A 25606-nucleotide genomic window follows, 5' to 3' on the forward strand; every position below is an offset into this window, starting at 1 on the left:
TCGATGGCACACCACAGACTCCGACAACGTTCGATGTTATAGAACTTGAACTCATTATACCAAGTTGAGAGAATCACAAGAATGAATCCAAAAGAGAATGAGTAAATCCCAGAAGAGAATGAGAGAAATCTGAAGCTTTCGATTTCTAGGGTTATGGGTTTGGGGATTTTTCGATTTGGGGCAAATGAGTTTGATTGGGGTTTTGTAAATTCAAAAAACGACGTCGTTTATGTGTATTAAAACGGCATCGTTTTAATTTAAGAGGAGCTATTAACGGCATTTAATCAGCGTTTAATTGTTCCGTTGATCGACTTAACGTCGGGTCTTAAATGGCAAAGTCAAATAAAGTTTGGCATTTAAATGGAAAGTCAAAAAAAGTTTACTATTTAAATCGTTTCAGGCAAAGTTGAGAATTAAAAATGACGTAATGAAAAAGTTCATCATTTAATTGGCATTTTTCCCGTTTGATAATAGTCGGTCACACTTTAATAAATACTTCAGAATTAGTTCACAAATGTCATCAGACCTAAAAGCTGTCTCGCTGCATGTCATCTAGTTGTCAAATACACACAAAGAAAACAAGTAGACGATATAGTTCATGCGCAATGTGCTGGAAAACAAAATTCATGTATGAAAAATCCGAATATCCTGAATACTTAATGTAGATAAAAGACTTTCTTTTCTTGTAAGTAGATAGTTTCTCATTGTCTAATAGATGCAGAAAAAGTATTCCAAAAGCAAAATCAATAACTGCCAAGTGCCAATCAACCAAGAAGCAAGTGGATTAAAAAAGTATTATCTCATCAAACACTGTAAGCTGATAATGAGACCAATCATCCAATTTTAGTTTTTACCACAACGATTTTATCCACCTTTCACCATAAATTAGAGCTTCAAAACTGGTAAGAAAAAGACTAGAAGCAACAATCACAGTCCTTATCGATATCAAGTTTATCTTCCGTGAAGACTAGATCGAATAAGCAAGAACATGCAACTAAATCAGAAGAACAAAGCAGATGGGTTTTTCCTTTGTGGTTTTGAAAACGAAGGTTTAAAATAACACAAAAGCAGTTATGTGGAGGAATCCAAATTCCCAGGTAGGGAACGAATAGAGAAAGAAACAACTCCAATTGTATGGGAGAGACAAAAGCAAAAGATCAAATGGTAAAAAACAAGTTAAGAGAGGTTCAAGGAAGCGAGCTGCTCGGCTGCACCACCAGCAGCGACGCTCCTGAGAACATCCATAGCCTCTGCAACTTTGGCCTTGAGAGCTTCTGGTGACTCCAACAGATGGAGCACTTCAGTCTGGTCCATCTCCAAAAGCATCCCAGTCACTTTGGCTGCAGACTCTGCCTCAAGCTGCTCCACCAACGGGTACAGACTCTCACCCAGCATCTGCACACTCACCAAAGGGTCAACATTAAGCATTATAATAATCAAAACAAAACCAGTCTCTCTATCTGGTCTTTTAGAGATTCTCTCACCGTCCTCTGTTGCTCTGGAGAAGCATTAGCTAGATGTGAAGCCAAAGCTCCAATAGGCAATGGCATGTTGTTGCCCATATCATATGGAGGCACCTCACCACTACCACCACGTCCTTGGGGATACCGGAACATCCGACCCCTTGGATGCATCTAACCACCAGCCAAACAGAAAACTCATATGATCAACTATTTAAAGAGAGAGGAGCAAGCAAAGCAGCATTATTGCAACTAAATAAGGAAAAGAGAAGAACCTGTTGTTGCATCATGGGATTTTGCTGCTGGGGGTGTTGGATTCCCCCAGGACGTCTTCCTCCCCCAGGACGCTGCTGCTGTTGCTGAACCATAGGCATGAAGAAATTGGGTCCAGGGCCCCCACCAGGTCTCATTCCAGGAACAAGCTGCTGTTGGTATCCAAACCCAGGCTGTGGCATTGCACAAGTACAGGTTAATATTAGGTTAAACATTATCCCAACAGTTTCAAAATAGAATTGGGAAGCATCTGGGCTCATTTGAGCAAAATCGCATACGGCTACTTAAAGTAGAGCAAACATGATGATTACCTGGGGAGGAATCATGGTAGGAGGGCCCTGACCATAGAACATTTGTTGTCCAATACCAGGACCACCCGGGGGATACACTGGCATGCGGGGACCAACAGACGGCTGCATTGCAACTGGCCTCACTTGGGAAAACTGAGCCTATTCACATCAATGCAAACACTCAGCAGTTAGCAGCAGGAGATAAAAAATGAGATTTTTATGTCTTCCTAATACTAGGACATTTGTTGTTTTTACTTTATACATTATTGTACTGTACAATGGAAATTGTTACGAATTGAAGTCAATTTTATAATCTTATCACAATTTATTTACATATGTTCTTGCTCACAGCCTAAAACGACATATCTACATCTTCACAATACCATATAATTTCCAAACGACATGAGTAGGGCCTGGATTATAAAGATGCATCAGTATTGAGATATGCAGCGGAAAACATTTCAAGACTTGGATATGATGGGTCCAATGGTTTAGAGTTGACACTCCAACAGACAAAGTAGGAGTAGTAAGTATATCACAAGAAGAGGTGATTCCAAGAGACTGACCCTTCTGTCTTCCTTCCGCTGTGCAATAGCCACATAGAGTGGCTTGCTTTCGATCATTTTACCGCTCAACTGTGACATCTGTACAGTATTCCACTGTTACTAACAATCAAAGTGCCTTTCCTCACACATACAATCACAAGAAAATACAACTGACTTACAGCTTCGGTTGCTTCTTCGGGAGTTGAGAAAGCAACAAAACCTGAGCCTTTGCTTGTTCCATTAGGATCCCGCATTACCTGTCAAATTTAATGAAAGAGCTTCTTAAATAATGATTATAGAGAGTCAACTCACTACAGATAAAAAGAGAGAGGGCTATTGGACCTTGCAAGATGTAACGGTACCAAAAGGAGAAAAGATCTCTTTAAGCTTCTCATCTGAAATGCTAGGATCCAAATTCTTCACATACAAGTTTGAACTTTGAAACTTGTCTGCAGCTTCCTTCAAATTCTGTTCATAACGGACCCTTAATTCTGTTTCCCTCTCCGACTTCTTCTGGGCTCTACCAACATACCACTCCTTATCATCAAATTTGTGCCCATTGAGAGACTCCACAGCCCTAGCAGCATCATCCGCATTTTCAAAGTTAACAAACCCAAAGCCCTTAGACTTCCCATCTCCATCTTTCATCACCACAGCACTTGTTATCTTTCCATACTCGCCAAAAGCGTTCTTTAAGTCATCATCGGTAGTACTTTCCGCGAGATTCTTCACATACACATTGGTGAATTTCGTTTTGTTAGCAGTGGAGTCTCTTTCTTGTCTCCTCAGGAAAGGACCCACATACACTTGCTTGTCATTGAGCAACATGCCGTTCAGTTTCTCTATAGCTTTCTGGGCAGATTCTTCATTGGCGTATTGCACAAACCCATAGCCTTTTGATTGGCCTGAAGAATCAACAGCTACCTTGCACGACACAATGTTTCCGAACACTGAAAAAGTATCATGCAGTGCTTTGTGGTCGATGGACTCGTCCAAATTCTGCATATTTATAGCCAGATTTAGCAGAGAAAGAACACCCAAAAAAACGTACACAACTAAAGAAATCAACTACTTTTGCCACACTTTTCAATGGGATAATACAAGACACAATTTTTATCCTAACAATCATCTTATCTTACAGCAACTCAAATGTCAGAAGGATACAGACAAGAGTACCTTGATGAAAATGTTCCCAGCGCCACTTCGGCGAACACTAGGATCACGATGAGAATACATAACCCTAATAGGTTTTCCATAAAGAGGTATGTAATTCAGTTCTTGGATCGCTCTGGCAGCTGCAACAAAGACACGAGATAAAGTACCCTTAGAAGATAAGAAGTACGCATGAGAAAGATTGATTAAGCAGGGGATAATTTTTCCAACAGAGTCAACCACATTGCATATATACAAACACCATAAAGTATCAACATTTAAAACACATCCCATTCAAATCCAGTACTAGTACTATAGAGCAAACCCTAAAAATTGGAAATTTTTTGATTGTAAGAAGAAGTCCAAAATTAAGGAGACTAACCGTCTTGAGGATTGGTGAAGTTAACGTATCCATAGCCAAGGGATCGGCGAGTGGCCAAATCCCTACAGACACGAACGGAGACCACTGGACCCATTTGGCTAAACGCATCGAAGAGCTGCGAGTCCGTCACATTGACATCGAGATCCCCCACATAAAGCGACGTGGTACCAAACCCGGCCGCCGTTGCTCCACCTGACGTCACCGGAGCAGAAGTGACCGCCACGGTGGAACCATTCGGAGTCTGACCCTGAAGTTGAACCTGCGCCATTCTCTCTTTTTTTTTTTGGATTTTCGAAACTTTTTTGACTTTTTTTTGGGGTTTTAGTTACTCTTCCCTCCCCTCTCGTTATTAGACTGAAACCAAATCGAAAACCCTAGAATTGGAAGAAGAAAAGAAATCGAATCGGAAGACAAAATCAACAAAACCTAAGCGAAAGTTTTAGTTTTTTCGTTTTTTTAGTGCGGCTGTTTTTTATGTTTTTTTTGGGTATATCAGAGGAGAGGGAAGATGAAATAGGGTAAGAAATTGCCGGCGGCGAAGCCTGCGACGGCGAGTGAGATATTTGGGGGCGAGAGATTCTAGCGAAACAAGGACAATTACGAAAGATGAAAGAGAAGCATTACGGTTTTTTCTATATTCTGCTTTTATAATTTTTTTTTAATTTCCCTAGAAGAGAACCCTAGGAGGAGTGTTGATGTGAGGGAAGATCTCAGCCGTTGGATTGAATCGAAAGATTGATTTTAGAGTTGGTTGATGATAATTGATAAGGTCGTCTTCCTCCTCGTCACTTTCGGAAAAGTCAAACAGATGCGCGCGTGTGTGGCACCTTCGAATATTTTGCTAATTAAAATCTTATTAGTAACCAAGTTACTTCCTAAAGTAAATTGCTAATATATACTATACTCTAAATTCATTGGCAACATACCGCACGATTTCATATGGTATGCACAAAGTATCTTAATTATATAACTACCAATATATATGTTAGGATTTGACTTGTAAAAACAATTCAAATTAATACACGATTGGTCTTCCAGTAGAATTGTAACACGAAAGAACATAAAAATGAGGGAGAGATTTTCCAATACCCAATCTTTTCCAAAAGAATAACAAAACAAACACACAAGGAATATACACAGAAAGGAAAAAAAGGATCAACGGATACACATAGACTAATAAATCTTTCCAAGCGTAAGTCAAAACGACTCTCAGTGAACAGTTTCCGATTAAGTTTGACAAATGACTATTTTCTCTGTCTAAACTTCTTGTTGGATTGCACGTCTGAGGCTCTGAACCTAATTCAATTATAACCATCTCCCTCACGTCCTATCAAGACACCACCTCCTGCATCCTCACTTCTGGTTTTGATTAGCCAAAGCAGATTCCCCAAAGTTATGGAGTCTCCGACCAATGAGATAACGGTCATCACGGATGGAGTTGTGAAGGTTTCTGAACCAGAAGCAGAAGAAGATCACCGAGAGACAGCCTATCCATGTGAATCTGTAGACCGCCGAGTTCACTACTAGCGGATAGCCGAGCATTGGAAACACGCCTCTCGCCAGGACATAAGGCACGCATAAAGCTGTTAGGAGTTTCATCACAATCGGGAACACAATCTCTCCAAGTACCCATAACCCTTGAAGCCTTGTGAAGCCATCTTCTCTTACCCTCTCAAACTTTGCTCTCCAGCTATCATCCACTATAGGAAGCATATGGTCCAGCATTACCTGCCCAATGACGTTGTTTTTTAGTGACAAAATATCGTCTTATGTGGCAAAAATTGCTGATTTGAAGAAAATTACTTACCAGTCTAGTCCAGATCTTCAAAAAGATGAGCCCAAGAGCCCAGTCTTGGTACAGGAGGAAGACAGGGCTTTCATCAACTGGGACTCTCATTGGGACAATAACCAAAAGCTCAAACAGAAGTCCAATTAGCACCGGAATGATAAAAACCTGTTTAATCACCATTTTAAAAGCACAGAATCCAGAATTAGTAGAGTTTGGAGTATCTCAAAAATTGAAAATATAACAGTACAAACCACTTACCCATATGGCTAACAGCACCGAGCTCTTGGAAACAATCTCACACCATTTCCATATTTGGTTAAGCAAGACTGAAGTCCTCTTCGACTTGACATGCTCAATAGCGTACGTGGCCCCAGATATGGTAGTCCACAAGGCATATGTGCCAATGACAAAAGCATACAGGTCTACAGATTTAGGAAATTCTGTTAGTAATGTTTATAATGTGTAACCGTTAGAGAGAATGACTCAGAAGATAAAAAATTATAGACATTACCATTGCATTTGATGCCATGAGTTGTTGGGAGAATTGGGATGACACTGAATAGAGTACGTCCAACCGAAACTGGTACAACTATCAATGCCGAATTGAAGAGAAGAAGAGTCACCCATGCAACAAGTAGGAGGATTATCCGGACCACAAAGTTGTACCTGCTAAAAAATTACATTCATTTCCGGGGAAGACCTAATGAAAACTTTTATGTACCTAGTCAACTATATACCAAGCGAACACTCCTTTTAATTACTACAAGCATGCAAATATTAGAAGCATCAAAACAAGCTATTATCTTATTTCTTAAGTAATAACTTACTCTGAATCAGATTGTTTTTCATCATCTTCATATTCCTCACCCGTGTTGACACTCCCAGCACATAGGCGACTTCTGTTAGGGTCACCAGCTGCTGGAAGAACAGCCATGGGCCTATCTGGTCTACCGACCTGCAATACTTGTACTCTGTTCTGCCTTCCTGGTTCACCGTTTCCATTGTCCTGACCAATGTTGTCCTCTGGTCTTGGCAAGAGGAAGTCTGTCAAACCAAGCGCCCAACCAACACCAGTGAACCAGTAACGTAGAAGGGACTTAATTGAGGTCTGGAATCTGAAATGTTTGATAACAAATGGTATGCATATTTGTAACAGAAGCATGTCGGCTGGAATCTCAGTGAATGGGTCGGATACACTGCATAGATGCACAAGTTAGGAAAGACCTCAAACACAAAATCTCCAAAAACAAGAGGTTAGTCAATATTTCTTACGATATGTCGAGTGGAAAGATTGAAGGAGCCATCCGGATCGCAAGTTTGACTGGCAAAAATACCAGCATGACAATCAAACTTCCATACACTGCAGTTTCTAACAGAACCTTCCGAGCTTGCTTGTGTACTGGATCATCAATCATATCTTGGAACGGATCGACATTAGGATCTTCAAGATAATCAAGGAAATACAAAACTCCAGGTCGAAGAACCTGCAATTGGCACAGAAGTGAAAAAATATTAGGTAGTACAGAGAAAAAACTGTTTCCATAATGAAATTATGATCAAGGAAAACACAGTACCTCTCGAAGAAGGCTTTCGAAGATCATTGTAAACATGAGGTACATGAATCCAACAACCCAATGAAGAAGTGAGCTTACCAATGGAGAAGTTGATAAAAACTGTACTCTGTGGGACATTGTTTTACCAAACATCCCAACCGTGCAAATATCTAGCGACCACCCACACATCAGAGGGAAGACCCCTAAGAAGTAGACATAAAAACAGGTAGCTTTGAGCATAGTCATCAGATGCCTCATTGCTGCCGAGAACTGTTTAAGGAGGGATGATACAGCTTCTTCTTCACCATCAGCGTCGTCCAAACCATGAAAACTCTGTTCAACCTGAGCCTCGATACGAACTGCTTGTATGCCCAACCTTTCAAGAACATTTTCAGGGTTCCTATTAACAATCTGACCAACCGCAGCACCCTGATCCCCAGCATCTTCGCAATTCTCCTCTCCCGCAAGATTCCTATTAGCCTGTCCAGCAGGTCTTCTGACAGCACGAGCACCATTTCTGTCCACTTCATCGTCTCTCTCTTCTTGCCCCCTTAGCTCTCGCAAACGCCTAAAGATCACCTTTAGTATAATTACTCCAAAGTAAAAGAAGTAAATTGTTGCCGACAGTAAGAACCCATGCAAACAATCAGTGAGAATTACTGTGGTGGAGATGTGACTTAAGAACAACCGCTGAGCTTCACCAAAACTCCGTACAAAAGCCAATCGCCATACCCAAAATGTGATATAAGGAATAGTGATAAACCAGGCCGAAATCAGGAAGCTCAACCGCAGAAAGAAGTGTAAAACACCGAAAAGTTTCGTGGCAATGGCAACTACAAACTCCTGGAAAGGGAGCCTTGTTGGAGCATTTTCAGCATACACTGGGGAGAATGAAAAAGGATGTTTGCAAACCTGCAGAGATATAGTGAGCAATAAGCTTCAATCACTCTATTAAACTCAAATAATCTGGATTCATGAACTCCAATAATAAGGATGAGTTCCATTCTAGGTAAAACTACGACCTATAAGAAACATTTATAGAAAGAGCACTTCAAACTCTGCAATATAGTCTTATTGAAGCTCACTACCTATGACCAAATCGTAGAGAGACAAACTGAGAAGGTTACCTAAAACCATAAAAAAAACACAGATAAAGCAAATCTTCTATAAGGGAGAGACAAAACCTCGCAGTGACGAGCTTTGCAGTGATTAAGCCACTGAAGGAGGCAATCCTGGTGAACAAATTTGATGCTCCCGCGGCAGGTGCACGGATACCGAAGCGGATTGTCCGTATCCCCAGGAATTCTGCAAATCCTGCACAAGTCCTCCTCATCTTCAACTGCCACCGTAGCAAATGCGTGATCCATGGTGGAGAAAGCGGTGGAAGAGGCCTGATTCGGCGACGAAGCAGACAGGCGCGAGGAGGATGACGAAGAAGATACCGAAGGCTCCGAGACGACCTCAGAGGCGGTTGCGCCAGAGATGGACAACGATTCGGCGGAGGAAATCTCCATGGAGAACTAGGAACAACGTAGCGAGCTTCAACTCGGTGCAGCGAGTCAACTCAGTGACTCGGATTACGCCGACCCACGGTGATATTGAGGAGAAGGGTCACACTAAGCTCCCGCCAATTCACAACGCCGAGCTAAAAGGGTCGGTCTATCGCAGTTTATTGTTATCCGACTAAATTGATTATATGGTAGGACTAGACCGGGACTTGTAAACCGGTAATTGACGAAATTAATTTTGGTTAATAATAGCCTAAGTTCATCACTAATGTTCATAAATTATCTTTTTCTGTGTTCCTCTTATTTTTATATCGTTGGAAAAGAAAAAACCAAAACAATATCAATGAATATGATCACACATCGCCAAATAAATCTTCAAATTAAAGACTTACGTGCACTAACATAAGAGGTAAGAATTTGCAATTCGCGATGGTTATAATAGAAACACACAAGGCATACATATGGACAAACGAAGCATTATTCTAAAGATGTTTTAGTTTAGTACACAAAGAAAAAGAAGAGAATCATCAACGGATATAATAATTTACACATCGACTAATAAAATAAAATCTTTCAAAGCCATCTCTTAACGGCTTAAGTACACAACTGTTAAACGCCTCAGTGCACAGTTTCCAACTGAGTTTGACAAAATACCTAAGCTTCTTGTTGGATTGCACGTCTGAGCCTAAGTCCATTATCAACATCTCCCTCACGTCCTATCAGGACACCATCTCCTGCATCCTCACTACTTTGGTTTTGGTTTTGATTTGCCAAAGCAGCTTCCCCAAAGTTATGCAGTCTCCGACCAATGAGATAACGGTCATCACGGATAGAGTTGTGAAGGTTTCTGAACCAGACATGGCATCTTTTTGCACAGAAGCAAAAGAGGCTCACTGAGAGACAACCTATCCATGCGTATCTGTAGACCGCTGAGTTCACTACTAGCGGATATCCGAGCATTGGGAACACTCCTCTCGCCAGGACATAAGGCACACATAAAGCCGTTAGGAGTTTCATCACGATCGGAAACACAATCTCTCTAAGTACCCATAACCCTTGAAGCCTCGAGAAGCCATCTTCTCTTACCCGCTCAAACTTTGCTCTCCAGCTATCATCCACTATTGGAAGCATATGATCCAGCATTACCTGTCCATTGACGTTGCTTTTTAGTGACAAAATATCTTCTTAAGCGGGAAAAGTATTTGATTTTTGGAGAAAATTACTTACCAGTCTAGTCCAGATCTTCAAAAAGATGAGCCCAAGAGCCCAGTCTTGATACAGGAGGAAGACAGGGCTTTCATCAACTGGGACTCTCATTGGGACAATAACCAAAAGCTCAAACAGAAGTCCAATTAGCACCGGAATGATAAAAACCTGTTTAATCACCATTTTAAAAGCACAGAGTCCAGAATTAGTAGAGTTTGGAGTATCTCAAAAATTGAAAATATAACAGCAAAAACCACTTACCCATATGGCTAACAGCACCGAGCTCTTGAAAACAATCCCACACCATTTCCATATTTGGTTAAGCAAGACTGAAGTCCTCTTTGACTTGACATGCTCAATAGCATACCTGGCCCCAGATATGGTAGTCCAAAAGGCATATGTACCAATGACGAAAGCATACAGGTCTACATATTTTTAAGGGATTCTGTTAATAATGAGTAACCGTGTGAAAGAATGACGCAGAAGATCAAAATTAACAAACATTACCATTGCATTTGATGCCATGAGTTATTGGAAGAATTGGGATGGCACTGAATAGAGCACGTCCAAGCGAAACTGGTACAACTATCAATGCTGAATTGAAGAGAAGAAGAGTCACCCATGCAACAAGTAGAAGGAGGATTATTCTGACGACAAAGTTGTACCTGCTAAGAAAATACGTTCATATCAGGGGAAGACCTAATGGAAATCTTGACATACTTAGTCAAGTCTATATACCAAGCGAACAGTCCTGTTAATTAGTTCAAGCATGCAAAAAAATCTTACTATCAAAAAAGATTTTAGCTTATTTCGTAAGTAAGAACTTACTCTGAATCAGATTGTTCTTCATCATCTTCATATTCCTCACCCGTGTTGACATTCCCAGCACGGAGGCGACTTCTGTTAGGGTCATCAGCTACTGGGAGCGCAGCCATGGCCATGTCAGGTCCTCCCACCTGCAATACTTGTGCTCTGTTCTGCCTTCCTGGTTCACCATTTCCATTGTCCTGACCAATGTTGTCCTCTGGTCTTGGCAAGAGGAAGTCTGTCAAACCAAGTGCCCAGCCAACACCAGTGAACCAGCAGCGTAGAAGGGACTTAATTGTGGTCCGAAGTCTGAAATGCTCGATGATAAATGGAATGCATATTTGAAACAGAAGCATGTCGGCCGGAATCTCAGTGAATGGGTCGGATACACTGCATAGATGCATAAGTTAGGAAAGACCTCAAACACAAAATCTCCAAAAACAAGAGGTTAGTCAATATTTCTTACGATATGTCGAGTGGAAAGATTGAAGGAGCCATCCGGATCGCAAGTTTGACTGGTAAAAATACCAGCATGACAATCAAACTTCCATACACTGCAACAGATAACAGTACTCTACGAGCATGCTTGTGCACTGGATCATCGATCAAATCTCGGAATGGATTGTAATTAGGATCTGCTGGATCACGAAGGAAATACAGAACTCCAGGGCGCAGAACCTGCAATTGTCACAAAGTGGAAAGAAATATTTAGATAGTAGCAGCGAAAAAACTATTTCTAGAATGATATTATGAGAAGGGACAACACAGTACCCCTCGTAGAAGGCTGACGAAGATGCTTATTTGCAACATGTACATGATACCAACAACCCAATGAACAAGTGAGCTTGCCAGTGGAGAAATTGATAAAAACTGTACTCTGTGGGACATTGTTTTACCAAACATCCTAACGGTGCAAACATCTAGCCACCACCCACACATCAGAGGAAAGACCCCAAGCTCGATGACCAAAAGAAAGGCAACTTTGATCATTGTCATCAGATGCCTCATTGCTGCCAAGAACTGTCTAAGGAGGGATGGTACAGCTTCTACTATAGATGCAATACCATAAAATCTTCCAACGGTCAGTGGCTCACCCTTGGCATATCGAATCAGTGCAATGATCCCCAGGTAAAGGAACACCAGAAATACTATAAACATGTACCCAACAGCCAGAGTTGTAATATCAGATAGCTTTGAGGCCCCAACAGCAGAACCTTTCAGGAGATCAGTAGCAACCGATAGCGTATTGTTTGCTCCATTCAATTCACTTCCGTTGACTTTCATCATCTCAGTGAGCTGGCCAAGTAGCCCATTTTCTTGGCCTTCGTTAGTCAAATTTGAGACAGCAGTCAGCGCACTCTTCAGAGTAATATTTTCCAATGAGAGTCCGGTATCCATAAGATGCAATGATGCAGTCACAGCAGGGCCTCTAGCAGCAGCAAAAAGCCATGACACGTGATACAATATAACTCGTCCTAAGGTAAAGGGCACGAAGATCACAACACCAAGGAATATCATATTGCTTGCTAGAACCTGCAAAATTATGCAAATCATGAAGATTTAATAAGGGCCAATAGTGAAGAAGAAGGAAAATAGAATTTAAAATATACATCACCAAGAGTAGAAACATCAACTTACAGTAAAGGCATTCTCAACCAAATGAAACACTGGACCTTGCATTCCAACCAGCTCATCAAATGGAACGTCTTCTGCACCATCAGCGTCATCCAACCCATCAAACATCTGTTCAACCTGAGCCTCAAGACGAGCTGCTTGTATGTCCAACCTTGCCAGAACATTTTCAGGATTCCTTCTAACAATCTGACCAGCAGCAGCACCTTGATCCCCAGCATCTTCACCATTCCCCTCTCCGGCAAGATTCCTATTAGCCTGTCCAGCAGGTCTTCTTGCAGCACGAGCACCATTTCTGTCCCCATCATCTTCTCTCTCTTCTTGTCCCCCAAGCTCTCTTAAATGCCTAAAGTAGTCCCTTAATGAAGTAGCTCCAAGGAAGATGAAGACAATACTTGCAGATAGTAAGAACCCATGCAAGCAATCGGTGAGAATTACTGTGGTGGAGATGTGACTTAAGAACAACCTCTGAGCTTCACCAAAACTTCGCACGAAAGCCAATCGCCATATCCAAAATGTAATGAAAGGTATAGTGAGAAGCCAGACAGAAAGCACAAAACTTAACCGCAGAAAGAACTGTAAAACATGGCAAGCTTTCATAGCAATGCCAACTACAAACTCCTGGAAAGGGAGCCTTGACGGAGCATTGTCAGCATACACTGGGGAGAATGAAAAAGGATGCTTGCAAACCTGCAGAGATGAAATTAACAATAAGCACGTGTTCACTTCTATGTAGAACTCCTACTGAAGAAACACAAATAAAAAGAGAACACTTTAAACTGTCAAAGTTGACTATGAGCACACAGAATCGAATGCAATTGCCCATTCATTTACCTAAACTCTCAAACCATCTAGAAGAATCAGAAAATTGAAAAAAGGTTGACCCATATCAAAATTCCTAAAAGGCATCCAAATCAACACGAATCCAGATCTTAATAAAAATCTGAAATCTGCAAAATCCAACAATCAATAACAAAGAGGAAAAGAAACAAAACCTCGCATTGACGAGCGTTGCTGTGATTAAGCCACTGAAGGAGGCAATCCTGGTGAACAAACTTGATGCTTCCGCTACAGGCACACGGATACCGAAGCGGATTATCCGCATCACCAGGATTTCTGCAGATCCTGCACACGTCCTCCTCATCTTCGTCATCATCAACGTACCTCGACCCTGTCGCCGTCGCAACTGCGGGATCCATGGTTGAGAAAGGATTGGGGGAGGCCTGATTCGGCGACGAAGAGGAAGAAGAAGAAGATACGGAAGGCTCAGATACGACCTCAGAAGCGGCCGCGCCAGAGATGGACAACGATTCTGCCGAGGAAATCTCCATAGAGAAATCCGGGCTATGAATTACGTATTGCGCAGACGGTGGTGACGGAGACGGCGGCGGCGGAGCGAGTCGACTCGATGAGTCTGATAACGCCGAGCTAAGAGGAAAGGCGTCGTCTATCGCGAATAACTATTATCCTCGAGAATAAAAGAAAATATCGGAAAAAAAAAACGAAGACACCGAGAAAATTGATTATATGGTAGGCCCAACCGGGTCTTGTAAACCGGTAGTTGACGACATTGACCTTCCCTCTTGCACAATTAATGACGGTTTTTGTCGGTTACGCGTTTTTTAGTCATTGGGTTTGGGCCTTAAATTGTAACAGCCTAAAGCCCATCTCTCTTTTCTTTTCTTTTTTTTTTCTGAATGAGAAACAAAATCAATGGCTATCTTTTGCTGCTTGCTACTGCAGAATTACGAAAAATCTGTGAGGTTGAGGAAGCAGAGAGTGAAGAGAAAGATAGAGAGATAAGAAGCCATGGGTTCGATTTCGCTGCACATAACTCCTTCTACTACTCTCCCTTTACGCCATTTCAAAGCTAGAGTCTCTTGTTTCTCTTCTGGTAGTTTCTTTTTTTCCTCTGTTTGTGGGAATTGCATGTCATTGTAGAATTATACAACTGGTCGATTGTGTTTGATGGGTTTTTAAATCGAGACAATGCTTGAGCTTATCTCTTTGTTGATTATTTTAGAACCATCTTTTGTAGGAAAATGCAGTGACTGTCTTTTTAATTATTGCTCGGTGGAGACAACAAATTAACTAAAGAATGTGTAATAATTCTCTAAAGACACACATTTGGGATTGAGTTGTTGTGTAGGGCATGTATCATTTATCAAAGATGTAGCTGCCACTGAACCTCCAATGCATCTTCATCACTTACTCAAAGTGCTTCAAACAAGAGGTAAAATAATGCTCAATTTTGTTCCTCGTTTGTGTCCAGACTTAGATATTTGTTTCTTTATATATGGTTTCGGATAGAACAGATATGCAAGTTCTGGTTACTAATTCCCTGTTATAACATATGTGAAATTTGGTATTCTGGATTTGTAATAATGGAAGAAGGGAAAATGATGGATCTTAGAGTCTTAGGTGTTTTCATATTTCATCTGCAGGTGAAACTATTATATCTCCTGGAGCTAAGCAGGGACTGATCCCTCTTGCTATTCCGCTTTCGAAGAATTCTTCAGGTAAGTCCACACATTTGATTGAATCCATTAGCTTTTTCCAGCAGCTTGTGTTTAGTTTTGTTTTTTCTGGTTTATTGTCTAAGTAGGCTCTGTTACTGCGCTTTTGAGATGGCCTACTGCTCCACCAGGGTAAGAGATTTGGATCTCTTTCTTGGTAACTCTTGCAGTAGTAAATATATGTTGTTGGATTATTCCTGATTTTGACTTCTTGTATTCGAAAACAGAATGGATATGCCGGTTGTGGAAGTTTGGAGGAGTGGAGTCCGGCTTATTGCTAGAAACGTAAAGACTTTTCATTCTAGTTATACGTAGCCTATCTTTTTAAGAGGATTTATGTCTTTGTGTGTTACCAAGAAGCAATTTTACAGTTTCTGATATTTAGGTAGATGAATACATTCACCGGATTCTAGTTGAAGAAGATGCACAGGAGTTGACAGAACTATATCGTGCTTCAGAAGAGGCAGGTGAAAAACTTTACAAAAAGGGTGCTTTTGCTGAATCTCAAATTGACAATCTCGATGTCTATGTCTTGAAAAAGGCAAGACTTAAAAACCCAGTACTTATAGATCAAAGGCCTTATGTACACCACAGTAAACAGTATTTGTTTTTGTTTTGTATCGTATAGGTTGGACTCTTTCCAGATTTGTTGGAGCGAAAAGTATTAAGACATTTTGATGAAGGAGATCATGTAAGAGTTTTTTATGCATATGATTTCATATCCTATAATCGTGAATCTCCCTTATGTGAAACTTTTTATAAGACATTTTCTTTATTATTCATGGAAGGTATCAGCTATGGTGACAGGAGAATTTTACACAAAGAAAGACCTCTTTCCAGGATTTGGACGACCTTTTGTATATTATGCAAATATACTGCAGAAGTTTGTAAACTTTACATACTTATAACACATCTCATTATTTTCGTAGAGAAAGATGTACTCACTTGTCTTAGGATTTTTATTTGCAGGGTAGGGCGGAATTCAGAAGCAAAGGACGCAGCTAGAGTAGCATTGAAATCACCTTGGTGGACATTAGGATGTCCTTATGAGGCATGACTAAAGTCATTTTTGTTATTCTTTTTCGGGTGTACTGAGTTTTAAAGCATAGAGATTTTTCATGGTCATGGTATCTTGAAAACATGCAGGAGGTTGCTAGTATAGCACAATGGGAGGACGAGCAGATCGAATTCATAAGGGAAAAGGTGAGTGATGAAGGTCGTTTTGAAGATTTAAAGAAAGGCAAAGCTCCAATCCAAGTTGCGTTGGATGTTGCGGCTTTTCTCTTGGATTTGGCTTCTATTGAAGGAACTTGGTCCGAATCTTTAAACCATATTGCTAAATGTTACGAGGAAGCTGGATTACACCATATATCTAATTTCGTTTTGTACACAGATTAAATTTAGATTAAATGAAAACCACTTTTATGCAAGAATTATAATGTACATGCATTTAAATAAAAAACAATGAATTTACTCGTTCGTTGAACCATGTTATCGTTTAAATGTTTTACTAAACTAGACCCAAAAAAAAAAAAAAAAAAACTATATATCATCATTCATAAACTTTGGCCCTCTCTCATCAGGTGGAGTGTGTAGTCGTCGAACAAGTTCTTTTGGATATCGTTGCTTTCGATCAAATGCTCTCATACATAAAAACCCTGCACATCACCAGACAACATTCAACAATTATTTTAATTTCATAATTCAACCATTTTTTAATATAAATTTATGTTTGTTACCCGTCCAAAAGCAAAGTTGAATCCGTCTTGTATCTAAAAATCGAAAAATGGATGTCACTGATGAACCACAATATAGTGCACGTTTTTCTAGTCCGTCACACAACTCTCTAGGAAAGACAATGGGTTTTAAACTCGTCTCATGATCAGCAAAAACCTGAAAAAATAAACCCTTGCAATTTCTTTAAAACTATTAAGTAAAAACTCATATATAATATTATAAGTAAAAACGCTTGCCTCATTGGTTTGGAAGTATGTTCCATTAAGTGGAAAACCCGCTCGCATTGCTGTTCTACATGGAATCTGGTCAATTGAATTCATGTAAGTTTCAAGTCACCTATGTTAAAATATCAAGTTGTAAATTCTGCATACCAAAATTGTTCCGCGAAAAGTGTTGGAACTTTGTTCTCGTATAGTCCAACAATACGAACAACTCTTTATCTTGCAAAGCTTTGATCCATCAGAATTGCACTTTTTCTTTGGTGGAATGAACGAGGATGACGTTTCACCTAAAAATTATTCGATACAAAATTAGCTTATATTTATGTGAACAACGATAAATTATGCTTATATTATACCTGGTTGCCAAATCGCAAGAAGGTAAGGACTCGGATCATCAAGTTCTCTTCTCTCAAACTACATAATATAAGTAGTAAAACCAAAAGCATTTTCTAAGAAATAATACAAAACAGTTGCATTATTTTTTGCAGTTTAAAGTATATGTATACTTACATCGTGGAGCAGCTCATGATTATCAGGAAGCACATAACTGCAAAACAAACAAATATTAGATTATATATTCCCAAAATATGCATCAAAGTATGGTATAATGAGTATATACATAGATACTTACACCACATGTTCAGTTCTTAGTCGATCATAATACTTCATTTTTCGAGGCGGCTTGATTGGAATGCATGCATTTTCAGGAGTGAGAACCACTAATGCTTTTGATATTTCTTCATCAGAACTGCTCAACATCCTACCACCTTTTACAAGTGCATCTTCTACATTTTTCTTCAATGCATCCATGTCAAAATCAATTTTAGGAACTCTAGCATATAGCTGATAAGGATTTATGAATGGAATATCTTCAATGTCTGTTGACTCGGGAATTTCCGCTCTAGGAGAAGAAGGAAACTCAACCAGTGGCTTACAACATATAGCTTGATCGCTACATCCAGGAGAAACACATTCTTCTATCAAATTTATATTTGATGTCATATCTACATCAGCGTCTTGAGAATATGCATTCATAAAAGTATCAGGCTCATGCATCTTTTCTTCTGGACCCTCGAGAAGAACCTTTGAACTAAAAAAACACATAATATGTCAATTTCAGTCATTCTAACATTAATATATATGGACAAAAACTAAAAAAAAAAAAATTTGAAATCGCTTTTGCTCCCAATTTTTAGAGATTTATTGTACGATGTAGCTGAGAAGTTTGACTTTTTAAAGTAGCAATTATTTTTGTGTTTATTCTTGGATTTTTCTTTAATATTTATGAAATTAACAAATTAAGTGATCTAATCTATGTAATCAAAGTAAGAAAGAGAAAGAAAGAACAAATTTGTACCTGACATATGCACTTGCAAAATATTTGCATTCTGACTTCATCGGACATGCATTACAGTTAGGAATAACTTTTGTGCAAAAAACCTAAATTTGACAAAATTTGGTTAAACTAGTAATCTTTTTTAATTAATTGATTGACGTATATATATTATTGTGTGTACCTTTCCAAATGTTATCATCTGATAATGTAGTTCATATCTGTAAAAAAATGTAACATAAAATTAAGCAATACGTGTTCATATGGCCTGAAAATAGTTGACTTCTTAAATTGAGGAAACACATTTGAACTTACAAAATTTCTTGAGGAAGTTTACACAATCGTGGCCAGAGGTATTTTTGAATTGAATCCATTGAAGGGTACCTGAAACGAGTTCGTTTTTATAGATAGGAGATAGTTGTTAGTAAAAGTATAATGTATTTTCTTAATCAAATTTATGAGGAAACATAACTGGAATAGTTGATGCATTTGAACTCCATTTGGTAAAGGTTCAAGAGGAACCCAACCAAGTCGAACTGCTATACGACCAACATTTGTGTCAACCTATACACATTAAAAACATGGGTTTTATTAGTAAGAAATAATTAGTAAATGTTAAAATTAAAAATCATAATATTATTTTTATACCGGAAACGCATGGTGTTTAAGTCCTAACAGCCGTACGCACTCAGCACTCTTCAGTCCTATCCCTTCAATCTCCAACAGATATCTCCTGATAAAACAAAACAAAATTTTTTATGATCGCTTACAAATAATGAGATCTATGAGAACATAAAAACCAACATAAACATACTTCACTAAATCTGATGGAGCATTTCGGAGCCATTCAAGATCAAGAGTTCCATTATGTTGAACTTCATCGTTGAGAAATTTCTTGAGAAAACAAGAAAAATTTGTGTTAGTCTTAAATCATTAGAGTAATTTATTCACAAAGTTCATGAGAAGTTTTGTTTTTCTTACCAAAATTCTTTCTGAAAGAATCCTGAATTGTCCGCGTCTTCTGATGGTGGTTTCAAAAACTTTTTGGCCAGATAATCTCACATCACTCCAATTAACAGAGTCCATATGCATTTTGGGACGAGATCCTTCTTTTGTGTACATCTTCCTAAGAGTCTTCCAGTCAACTGTCTCATCTTCCATAATACCGGTTTTCTCGTTTTTCCTTTTTGCAGTGTTCTCATGTTCTTCTACCTCTGGTATCGACTCATCAGATAAAGTGATAAACTCAGAACTTTTAGCATCATTGTTTCCTATATGGGTTGGTCTTTGGCCATCAACAACTAAGTCATTAACATCTTGAGGTTCCTCAATGTAGTATGCTAGACTTTCTAAACCTTCTCTTGCATCCACAGGAAATTTTGCAGCCACACTCATAAAAGCGTTGCTGTAGAAAATCAAAGTGACCATATGTTATCTCAAGTAGTTTTCAATTTTCTTACCAATTTAAACTGAGATTTTACCTTGAAAGATAGTCGGTTACATTTTGTGTCAGAAAAACTCCAACCACTGAGTCAACAACCGAGCCTTTCCACTGCTTAAATTTTCTATTACCTGCAAGATAATCACTAATAACATTCATGGAAGGAAACATAATTTCAATTAAGTAATGATCATATACTTAATTTACTCACTTAAACTTGGATTCCTTATAGATGTAGTATATACACGTGTAAGTTTATTCAGGTAAATAATAATAATAATAATAGTTTACCTTGTAAAAGATGCATCCGGTTAATGAAAAGATCTATCCGACTTTGGAAAATCTCTCTTTCTTTTTTCCATTTGGCCTCTGTCTCCTTGTCAGCATATGATCTACTTGGAAGATCATTCACCATTAAGAGCTCCCACTCTTTAATGGTCTCTGGATCAAGACTCACCTTTGCAGTAACAAGTTTTTTGGCAGATTTGATCATCGTTGTTACCCTTTTATTGATCTTTAATCTTCCCATTTCTTTGATTAACTTAGCAATATCCTTCGTCTTCTTGATGGGTTGTTCTGGAAGTACAGAACTAGCCGATTTCATAAGTGTGTCTGCAAAAAAGTATACCAATGATAAAATATAAATATGCCATAAAGAAAAATATATTAACTAAATATATGACCACATTTTTAAGCAATGTCTTACAGAAAGAATAAAAATAAAACTTGATTACCTTCAATGTGCAAAGGAACATCTGCTAGAGAAGAGAGACTGTGATATTTCTGATAAGATATTTGTTGATTTAAATGCTCAACAATATTCTTAGTACTTTTCTTGTTTCGCTTTGAGACTACAGAACCAACATGTCTCGTGAGTGTATCTACAAAAAAAAAAAAAAAAAAAAAATACACAAATGAAAGTTAAGATATAAGCATAAACAATCTTTGACTTAAAAGATAAACTAAGAAAAAAAAACTTGATTACCTTCAATTGGCAAAGAAACATCTGCTCGTCCATCAGTTTTCTGATGCTTTACTATTAAAGGCAAGGTTTCTTCTATCTGTTCAGAAGACGAAGCAATTCTAGCCCATCTAACCACATTCTTCCTACGCATAGACCTTCTTGATTGCTTTTTCCAAATAGGCATAGGAAGTAATAAACAGTGGAAATCATATCTTCGTAGTGTGGTCATCCTCTGTCTCCCTTTTGGAAAAGTTGGTCCACAAATTCTGTCGAACTCAAGACAACTAAGAACAATTTCCTTCTTAAAGTTCAAAGTCCGAGCCACGTTTCTCTTAATCTTCTCGTTCTTTCTTCTTCTTGGAAGACTTTGCTTTTTTGGAGTTGCAGGCTCAGGTATAATTTCATCTTCACTGTCTATGTCCTTTTTCTTCCTCTTGTTGGATATAGTTCTCAGTCGAGTAGTGGCTGGATTCCTTGGTTTCTTCCCCTCTTCCAAGATACGTGGCCTGTTAAACCTCTGTTTTCTTGGTGTCCCTTTTAAATTCTTTCTCCTTCCTTTTCCAGTAACACGTTGTGAATCATCATCTTTCACCATGAAATAAAATAAAAATGGGTGGGTGAGTGGGTAATAATTAGTATATTGGGCAGGAGATACATTCACATATAAAATAATTTGAACTCTGAGATATAAATTGTAATGAATTTACAAATAAGCTAATTTTGAAAGAATGAAATCAAGATGACTTTACCTTGAAAAAGTTCTGATTCATCACGCTTTCTTTCATGATTTTCTTTTGAATTCTCCTTCTCGTCTTTCTGATGAGTGTTTTGTGGATCATCTGTTACCATCAAAAAAAAAAAAAAAAAAAAGAGAATTTAACTGAAATAAAACAACACGTGCATGATATATATTGCAGACAAGTAATGCATCCAAGGGATCCAGAATCAATGAACTCACTCAGGAACGTGACAGCAAAACACCATTAGTGTATTTTCACAATCTCTTATCCTCGAATCAAACTTTGTTTTTAAACCAAAACCAAAAATCGAAATTCTGAAAATTTTCTCAATCAATAAAATCTCAAACAGAAACATAACATCAGTTTTTGAACATGCTCATCAAGCTCGTTAAATGAAAGTGACGATGGTGAAATTGTTTAAAATTAGCGTGGAAAGAATGAGTCAAAAAAAACATCTGTTTGACTCTAGTCACTCAACTAATTTCTTTATAAAATTGTCACATACTCTCATAAAAAAAAAAGTAAAAGGAGAATTATAAAAAGAAAAAAAAAAAAAAAAAAGTAGATTATTTTTTTTTACCTTGAGGAAAAAAAAACTTCTCCTTACTCTCTTCTTCACCACGATCTTTGATTGCTTGAGGAGAAATTACTGAATCTTGTGGAAGCTTAATAGATTTCCTTCTCACGTAAAATTTCTCAAATTGTTTTGTTTTAACGGGTGTATCTGGAACAATCATGATAGAACTTTTGTCCGGATCTTTTGAAAGCTCCATTACTACATCAGAAAAAAAACAAATGAAATCTAAAACATATAACAAAAAAAAGAGATCAATTTTGAACAATTGAAACAAAGAATTTTACAGAAAAAACGAATTTGGGATTAAATACCAATCGAAGGTAAATTCTTCGAATAAAAAGAGAGATTATAAACGGCGTGACTGTCGAACAGAGTAGAGAAGAAAAAGGTATATGTCACGTGGTACTCAAACCTTTCCCCTTTTTTTGCGTAACACATTTTCCTTTTTATTAATAGAAGAAAATATCATCTTAGATATGATTAAGAGATATTAAATAATGTTTTTTTAATATTTAAAAAAATATTGAGTCGATTACGTTAACTAGAATTCTATACTAATTAAGAAAATGATAATTTTAATTAAACTACTAACCAGTTTTGATTATATCAAAACATAAATCAATTACACTATGAGATACCTGTTTTTTTTTTTTAATAACTTGGTTTTTTACGAATTGAATTCTAGTATTTAAAAATATACTAAAGTGGTGGAGCATTTCGTCGGCGTTATCTTTCTACGGCCAAATCTTTGTTTAGATTGAGTGAAATTTTTTCTGTTTAATCCTAATTTTTTGGACAATTCTTCAAATATTCTTTAGTGTTAGACTTATAGTCAGAATAATACGATTTATTATTTACTTTTGTGATTTGAAAATTAAATTTTGGCTTGTATCCTAACAAAAAAATTATAAAGTATTTTAAAACACTCTTCTAACGTAACCTCATTTTTTTTTTTTTAAATGTTATACTTTCAAATATGTGAAACTTCAATTAAGAAAAGTTTGTAAACCTGTATTCATCGACAAAAAAAATGTAAAGAACTTTAATGAATTTTCTGGAAATTTTACTAAATTCAGAATTTTGTGGTGATTTGTTGCTATAATTATGTTAACTACGAGTTAGATATGCGAACCAGTATATATAGATTACAATGAAAAGACTAAACACACCAACAAAACTAATACAAAGTATTTTTGTTTACGAATTTGGTCTTCAACTAATTTTTCCTTTGACTAGTGAAACTCCAAAGCAAAAGTATAGTCACACACAATTACTCTCATCTTTGCCCCTTTTAAGTTTTAAGTATCAGCTGAAACTACCTAACTGTGTTAGGAATTCTAATAAATTTTCAAAGACAGCTGACCTAAATGGCTAAATCTTCCTACTTTGTTCGTTTTTCTGTCAAATATTTTATTTGGTAATCTAGTATCAATTGACAGATACCAACAACAACTTTCAACAATTGAAGTCTATTAAGAAAACCTAATGATTATTTTTTCTCAATGTGGTCAAATAATTTTATCGACTTATATTGTTGTACTTCAGACACAATTTTTTTTTCTTTTTTTTGAGCAGACACAAATATTTTCTTTAGATGTTGTATCATGTAGAAAAACAAAAGAAAAGTAAGGTACATTATTTCTTTGTTCAGAAGAAAGCAAAACAAGGACAATGGAGAGAGATTACTTAACACAAATACATAAAAAGGTCCATTTTAGTGGTTGGTGGGCAGAAAATGGAAAGTAATCCACTGCGGACAAACTCAGAGTAGGGAGGAGTCAAATCCACCAAATCAACTGATCCGACGGCAGATAGTGATACCATCCCCAACAGGGAGCATACAGATCTCAATCCGAGGGTCAGCAGCAAGAGCCTTGTTAAGCTCAAGAACAAAGTCTCTGTAGTAACGAACGTACTTCCTCATTGGTGCATCAGGAGGAGCCACGACAGAACCATTCCACAGAGTGTTGTCGTAGCCAATCACTCCTCCAATTTTCACAAGATCGATCAAACGTTTGTGGTAGTTGATGTAGTTATCTTTGTCAGCATCAACGAATATAAAGTCATATGTTCCATGGTTCTTCTCCTGCACCCAACCACACACCATAATAAAATACCACTCCCTTCAAAGAAAAAAAATCTTTTTTTCCCTTATATGAAAAAGGAAACAAGTTTTATATACAGAAATTCCCATCAAGAATATTAAACCAACCTAATTAGGCCATAAGTTTTTTATTCAATCTTCATTTTTTTTTTCTTCCATTATCTTCATTTTTTTTTTGTTGCTAAATTACGTCAGAAAGAAGAATGCTTACGTCAGCAACGATTTCATCAAGAACGGGAAGAGCAGGGCCTTCCCTGAAATCGATCTTGTGAGCAACGCCGGCTTTCTCAATGATCGGCAAACCCAATTCGTAATTCTCTCTGTTAACATCCATAGCCAGAATCTGATGATAATAAGAATGAAACTTTCAATTCCCAAGTTTCACAAAAATAAAATAAAAAAAACAGAGGAGGAAGAGATTAATTTACTTTGCCGTCTTCAGGGAGAGCAAGAGCGGTGGCGAGAAGAGAGTAGCCAGTGTAAACTCCGATCTCCATTGTGTTCTTGGCGTTAACGAGCTTGATAAGCATGTTCAAGAACTGTCCTTCGTCTGCTGATGTTGTCATTATGTTCCTGTTTGATTGAGAATTTCAGAATTTCGATCTTGGTTTTTTTTTTTTATTAACAAAGTTTTGACATGAGAATTGGGAAAACAAACCAGGGATGTTTTGCTGTCACTTCTCTGAGTTCCTTCATTGATTCTGGTTCTCTAGGATACACACTTGTCTCCAGTATATACTGTATCGCTTTTTTCATTAAGATTTCGATTACTGAAATTGAATCGAAAAGCAGAGTTTTGAATGAGAAAAACAGACCTGGTAGAGATCATCGCTCTGTAAGAGACTCTTGTGACCAACTTCTTGATGTCGAAGATTTTGAGATTGCTTCTGATCTTCTCCATTGGTGGATGATGTCTTCGTTGCTTCTGTAGTTGTCGTCGCCATTTCTCTCTCTCTCTCTCTCTCTCTCTCTCTCTCTCTCTCTCTCTCTCTCTGTGTTTTTGTCTTCTTGGGTGAGATTAAACGATTGTGTTTTTCTTGGTGAGTCACACAGATGGCATGAGGTCTATATAAAGAAGGACATAATGAGTCCGGTTCGAACCGGTTCTGTTGAATCCGGTGAAACCCGGTCTGGGGTTGGTGAAACTCTCCTAACATGCAATTGGTCAGGCGCTGTCTTAAATGGGTCCCGTTACATTGTGTGGGACCTCAATCGCACTTGGGGTAGTAATGCCTCGATCGGGGAAAATCAAATTGAGACCAAACTCGGGGAAGTGGTTATGTTTTAATTTTAAAAAATTATTTGTGTGGTGTGAAGAAAACTGAAAACAAGTGAATTCGTTTTTCATTTATGAGTCACTGACTCAGTGTTAAATG

General features: G+C 38.0%; 6 protein-coding genes across 12 annotated transcripts; 1 reads left to right on the forward strand and 5 right to left on the reverse strand.

Annotated features, from left to right (window-relative positions):
* Positions 1 to 977: 977 nt before the first annotated feature.
* Positions 978 to 4746, reverse strand: LOC9305245 (polyadenylate-binding protein 2). Its single transcript, XM_021019630.1, has 9 exons — positions 4103 to 4746; positions 3745 to 3863; positions 2911 to 3567; positions 2748 to 2825; positions 2563 to 2667; positions 2045 to 2182; positions 1736 to 1906; positions 1485 to 1634; positions 978 to 1395 (listed from the first exon to the last, which is right to left on the reverse strand). Exons 1-9 carry the CDS (start codon positions 4368 to 4370, stop codon positions 1177 to 1179), a joined length of 1905 nt encoding a protein of 634 aa, XP_020875289.1. The 5' UTR covers positions 4371 to 4746; the 3' UTR covers positions 978 to 1176.
* Positions 4747 to 5159: 413 nt separating this feature from the next.
* Positions 5160 to 9133, reverse strand: LOC9305246 (probable E3 ubiquitin ligase SUD1). Of its 2 annotated transcripts, none has more exons than XM_021019623.1 (8): positions 8629 to 9133; positions 7466 to 8356; positions 7164 to 7375; positions 6719 to 7087; positions 6403 to 6560; positions 6150 to 6313; positions 5910 to 6056; positions 5160 to 5830 (listed from the first exon to the last, which is right to left on the reverse strand). In XM_021019623.1, the coding sequence occupies exons 1-8, from the start codon at positions 8956 to 8958 to the stop codon at positions 5456 to 5458; spliced, it is 2646 nt and encodes an 881-aa protein (XP_020875282.1). In that variant the 5' UTR covers positions 8959 to 9133; the 3' UTR covers positions 5160 to 5455. The 2 variants fall into 2 exon arrangements, with proteins under 2 accessions (XP_020875282.1, XP_002869175.1); XM_002869129.2 differs by having other exon boundaries at positions 6403 to 6557; positions 8629 to 9132.
* A 275-nt stretch (positions 9134 to 9408) lies between these two features.
* LOC9305247 (probable E3 ubiquitin ligase SUD1) lies at positions 9409 to 14144 on the reverse strand. 2 transcript variants are annotated; one of them, XM_002869130.2, is made up of 9 exons: positions 13593 to 14144; positions 12604 to 13287; positions 11737 to 12498; positions 11432 to 11643; positions 10987 to 11355; positions 10666 to 10826; positions 10420 to 10583; positions 10180 to 10326; positions 9409 to 10098 (listed from the first exon to the last, which is right to left on the reverse strand). In XM_002869130.2, the coding sequence occupies exons 1-9, from the start codon at positions 13926 to 13928 to the stop codon at positions 9607 to 9609; spliced, it is 3327 nt and encodes a 1108-aa protein (XP_002869176.1). In that variant the 5' UTR covers positions 13929 to 14144; the 3' UTR covers positions 9409 to 9606. The 2 variants fall into 2 exon arrangements, with proteins under 2 accessions (XP_002869176.1, XP_020875281.1); XM_021019622.1 differs by having other exon boundaries at positions 10666 to 10823; positions 13593 to 14085.
* Positions 14145 to 14315: 171 nt separating this feature from the next.
* On the forward strand, positions 14316 to 16546 carry LOC9305248. 2 transcript variants are annotated; one of them, XM_002867090.2, is made up of 10 exons: positions 14316 to 14491; positions 14747 to 14830; positions 15042 to 15116; positions 15203 to 15245; positions 15341 to 15398; positions 15499 to 15654; positions 15742 to 15804; positions 15902 to 15996; positions 16083 to 16164; positions 16260 to 16546. In XM_002867090.2, the coding sequence occupies exons 1-10, from the start codon at positions 14407 to 14409 to the stop codon at positions 16509 to 16511; spliced, it is 993 nt and encodes a 330-aa protein (XP_002867136.1). In that variant the 5' UTR covers positions 14316 to 14406; the 3' UTR covers positions 16512 to 16546. The 2 variants fall into 2 exon arrangements, with proteins under 2 accessions (XP_002867136.1, XP_020875285.1); XM_021019626.1 differs by having other exon boundaries at positions 15499 to 15576.
* Positions 16547 to 16562: 16 nt separating this feature from the next.
* On the reverse strand, positions 16563 to 23623 carry LOC9303209 (DEMETER-like protein 3). 3 transcript variants are annotated; one of them, XM_021019620.1, is made up of 21 exons: positions 22438 to 23623; positions 22130 to 22324; positions 21559 to 21648; positions 20831 to 21394; positions 20580 to 20726; positions 20137 to 20457; positions 19886 to 19976; positions 19386 to 19809; positions 19219 to 19298; positions 19053 to 19137; positions 18877 to 18968; positions 18720 to 18788; positions 18589 to 18625; positions 18429 to 18511; positions 17703 to 18161; positions 17582 to 17618; positions 17428 to 17485; positions 17222 to 17358; positions 17087 to 17152; positions 16853 to 17006; positions 16563 to 16771 (listed from the first exon to the last, which is right to left on the reverse strand). In XM_021019620.1, exons 1-21 carry the CDS (start codon positions 22562 to 22564, stop codon positions 16656 to 16658), a joined length of 3432 nt encoding a protein of 1143 aa, XP_020875279.1. In that variant the 5' UTR covers positions 22565 to 23623; the 3' UTR covers positions 16563 to 16655. The 3 variants fall into 3 exon arrangements, 2 of the variants coding, with proteins under 2 accessions (XP_020875279.1, XP_020875280.1); XM_021019621.1 differs by lacking the exons at positions 22130 to 22324; positions 22438 to 23623 and adding an exon at positions 21768 to 22020 and having other exon boundaries at positions 20831 to 21648; XR_002330742.1 differs by lacking the exons at positions 16563 to 16771; positions 16853 to 17006; positions 17428 to 17485.
* An 87-nt stretch (positions 23624 to 23710) lies between these two features.
* On the reverse strand, positions 23711 to 25307 carry LOC9305249 (caffeoyl-CoA O-methyltransferase 1). Of its 2 annotated transcripts, none has more exons than XM_021019627.1 (6): positions 25233 to 25307; positions 25046 to 25184; positions 24889 to 24968; positions 24659 to 24803; positions 24442 to 24573; positions 23711 to 24212 (listed from the first exon to the last, which is right to left on the reverse strand). In XM_021019627.1, the coding sequence occupies exons 2-6, from the start codon at positions 25172 to 25174 to the stop codon at positions 23919 to 23921; spliced, it is 780 nt and encodes a 259-aa protein (XP_020875286.1). In that variant the 5' UTR covers positions 25175 to 25184; positions 25233 to 25307; the 3' UTR covers positions 23711 to 23918. The 2 variants fall into 2 exon arrangements, with proteins under 2 accessions (XP_020875286.1, XP_002869178.1); XM_002869132.2 differs by having other exon boundaries at positions 25046 to 25186; positions 25225 to 25241.
* Positions 25308 to 25606: the final 299 nt, after the last annotated feature.

The sequence above is a fragment of the Arabidopsis lyrata genome, assembly GCF_000004255.2.
Source record: "Arabidopsis lyrata subsp. lyrata unplaced genomic scaffold ARALYscaffold_7, whole genome shotgun sequence".
Classification (NCBI taxonomy): domain Eukaryota; kingdom Viridiplantae; phylum Streptophyta; class Magnoliopsida; order Brassicales; family Brassicaceae; genus Arabidopsis; species Arabidopsis lyrata.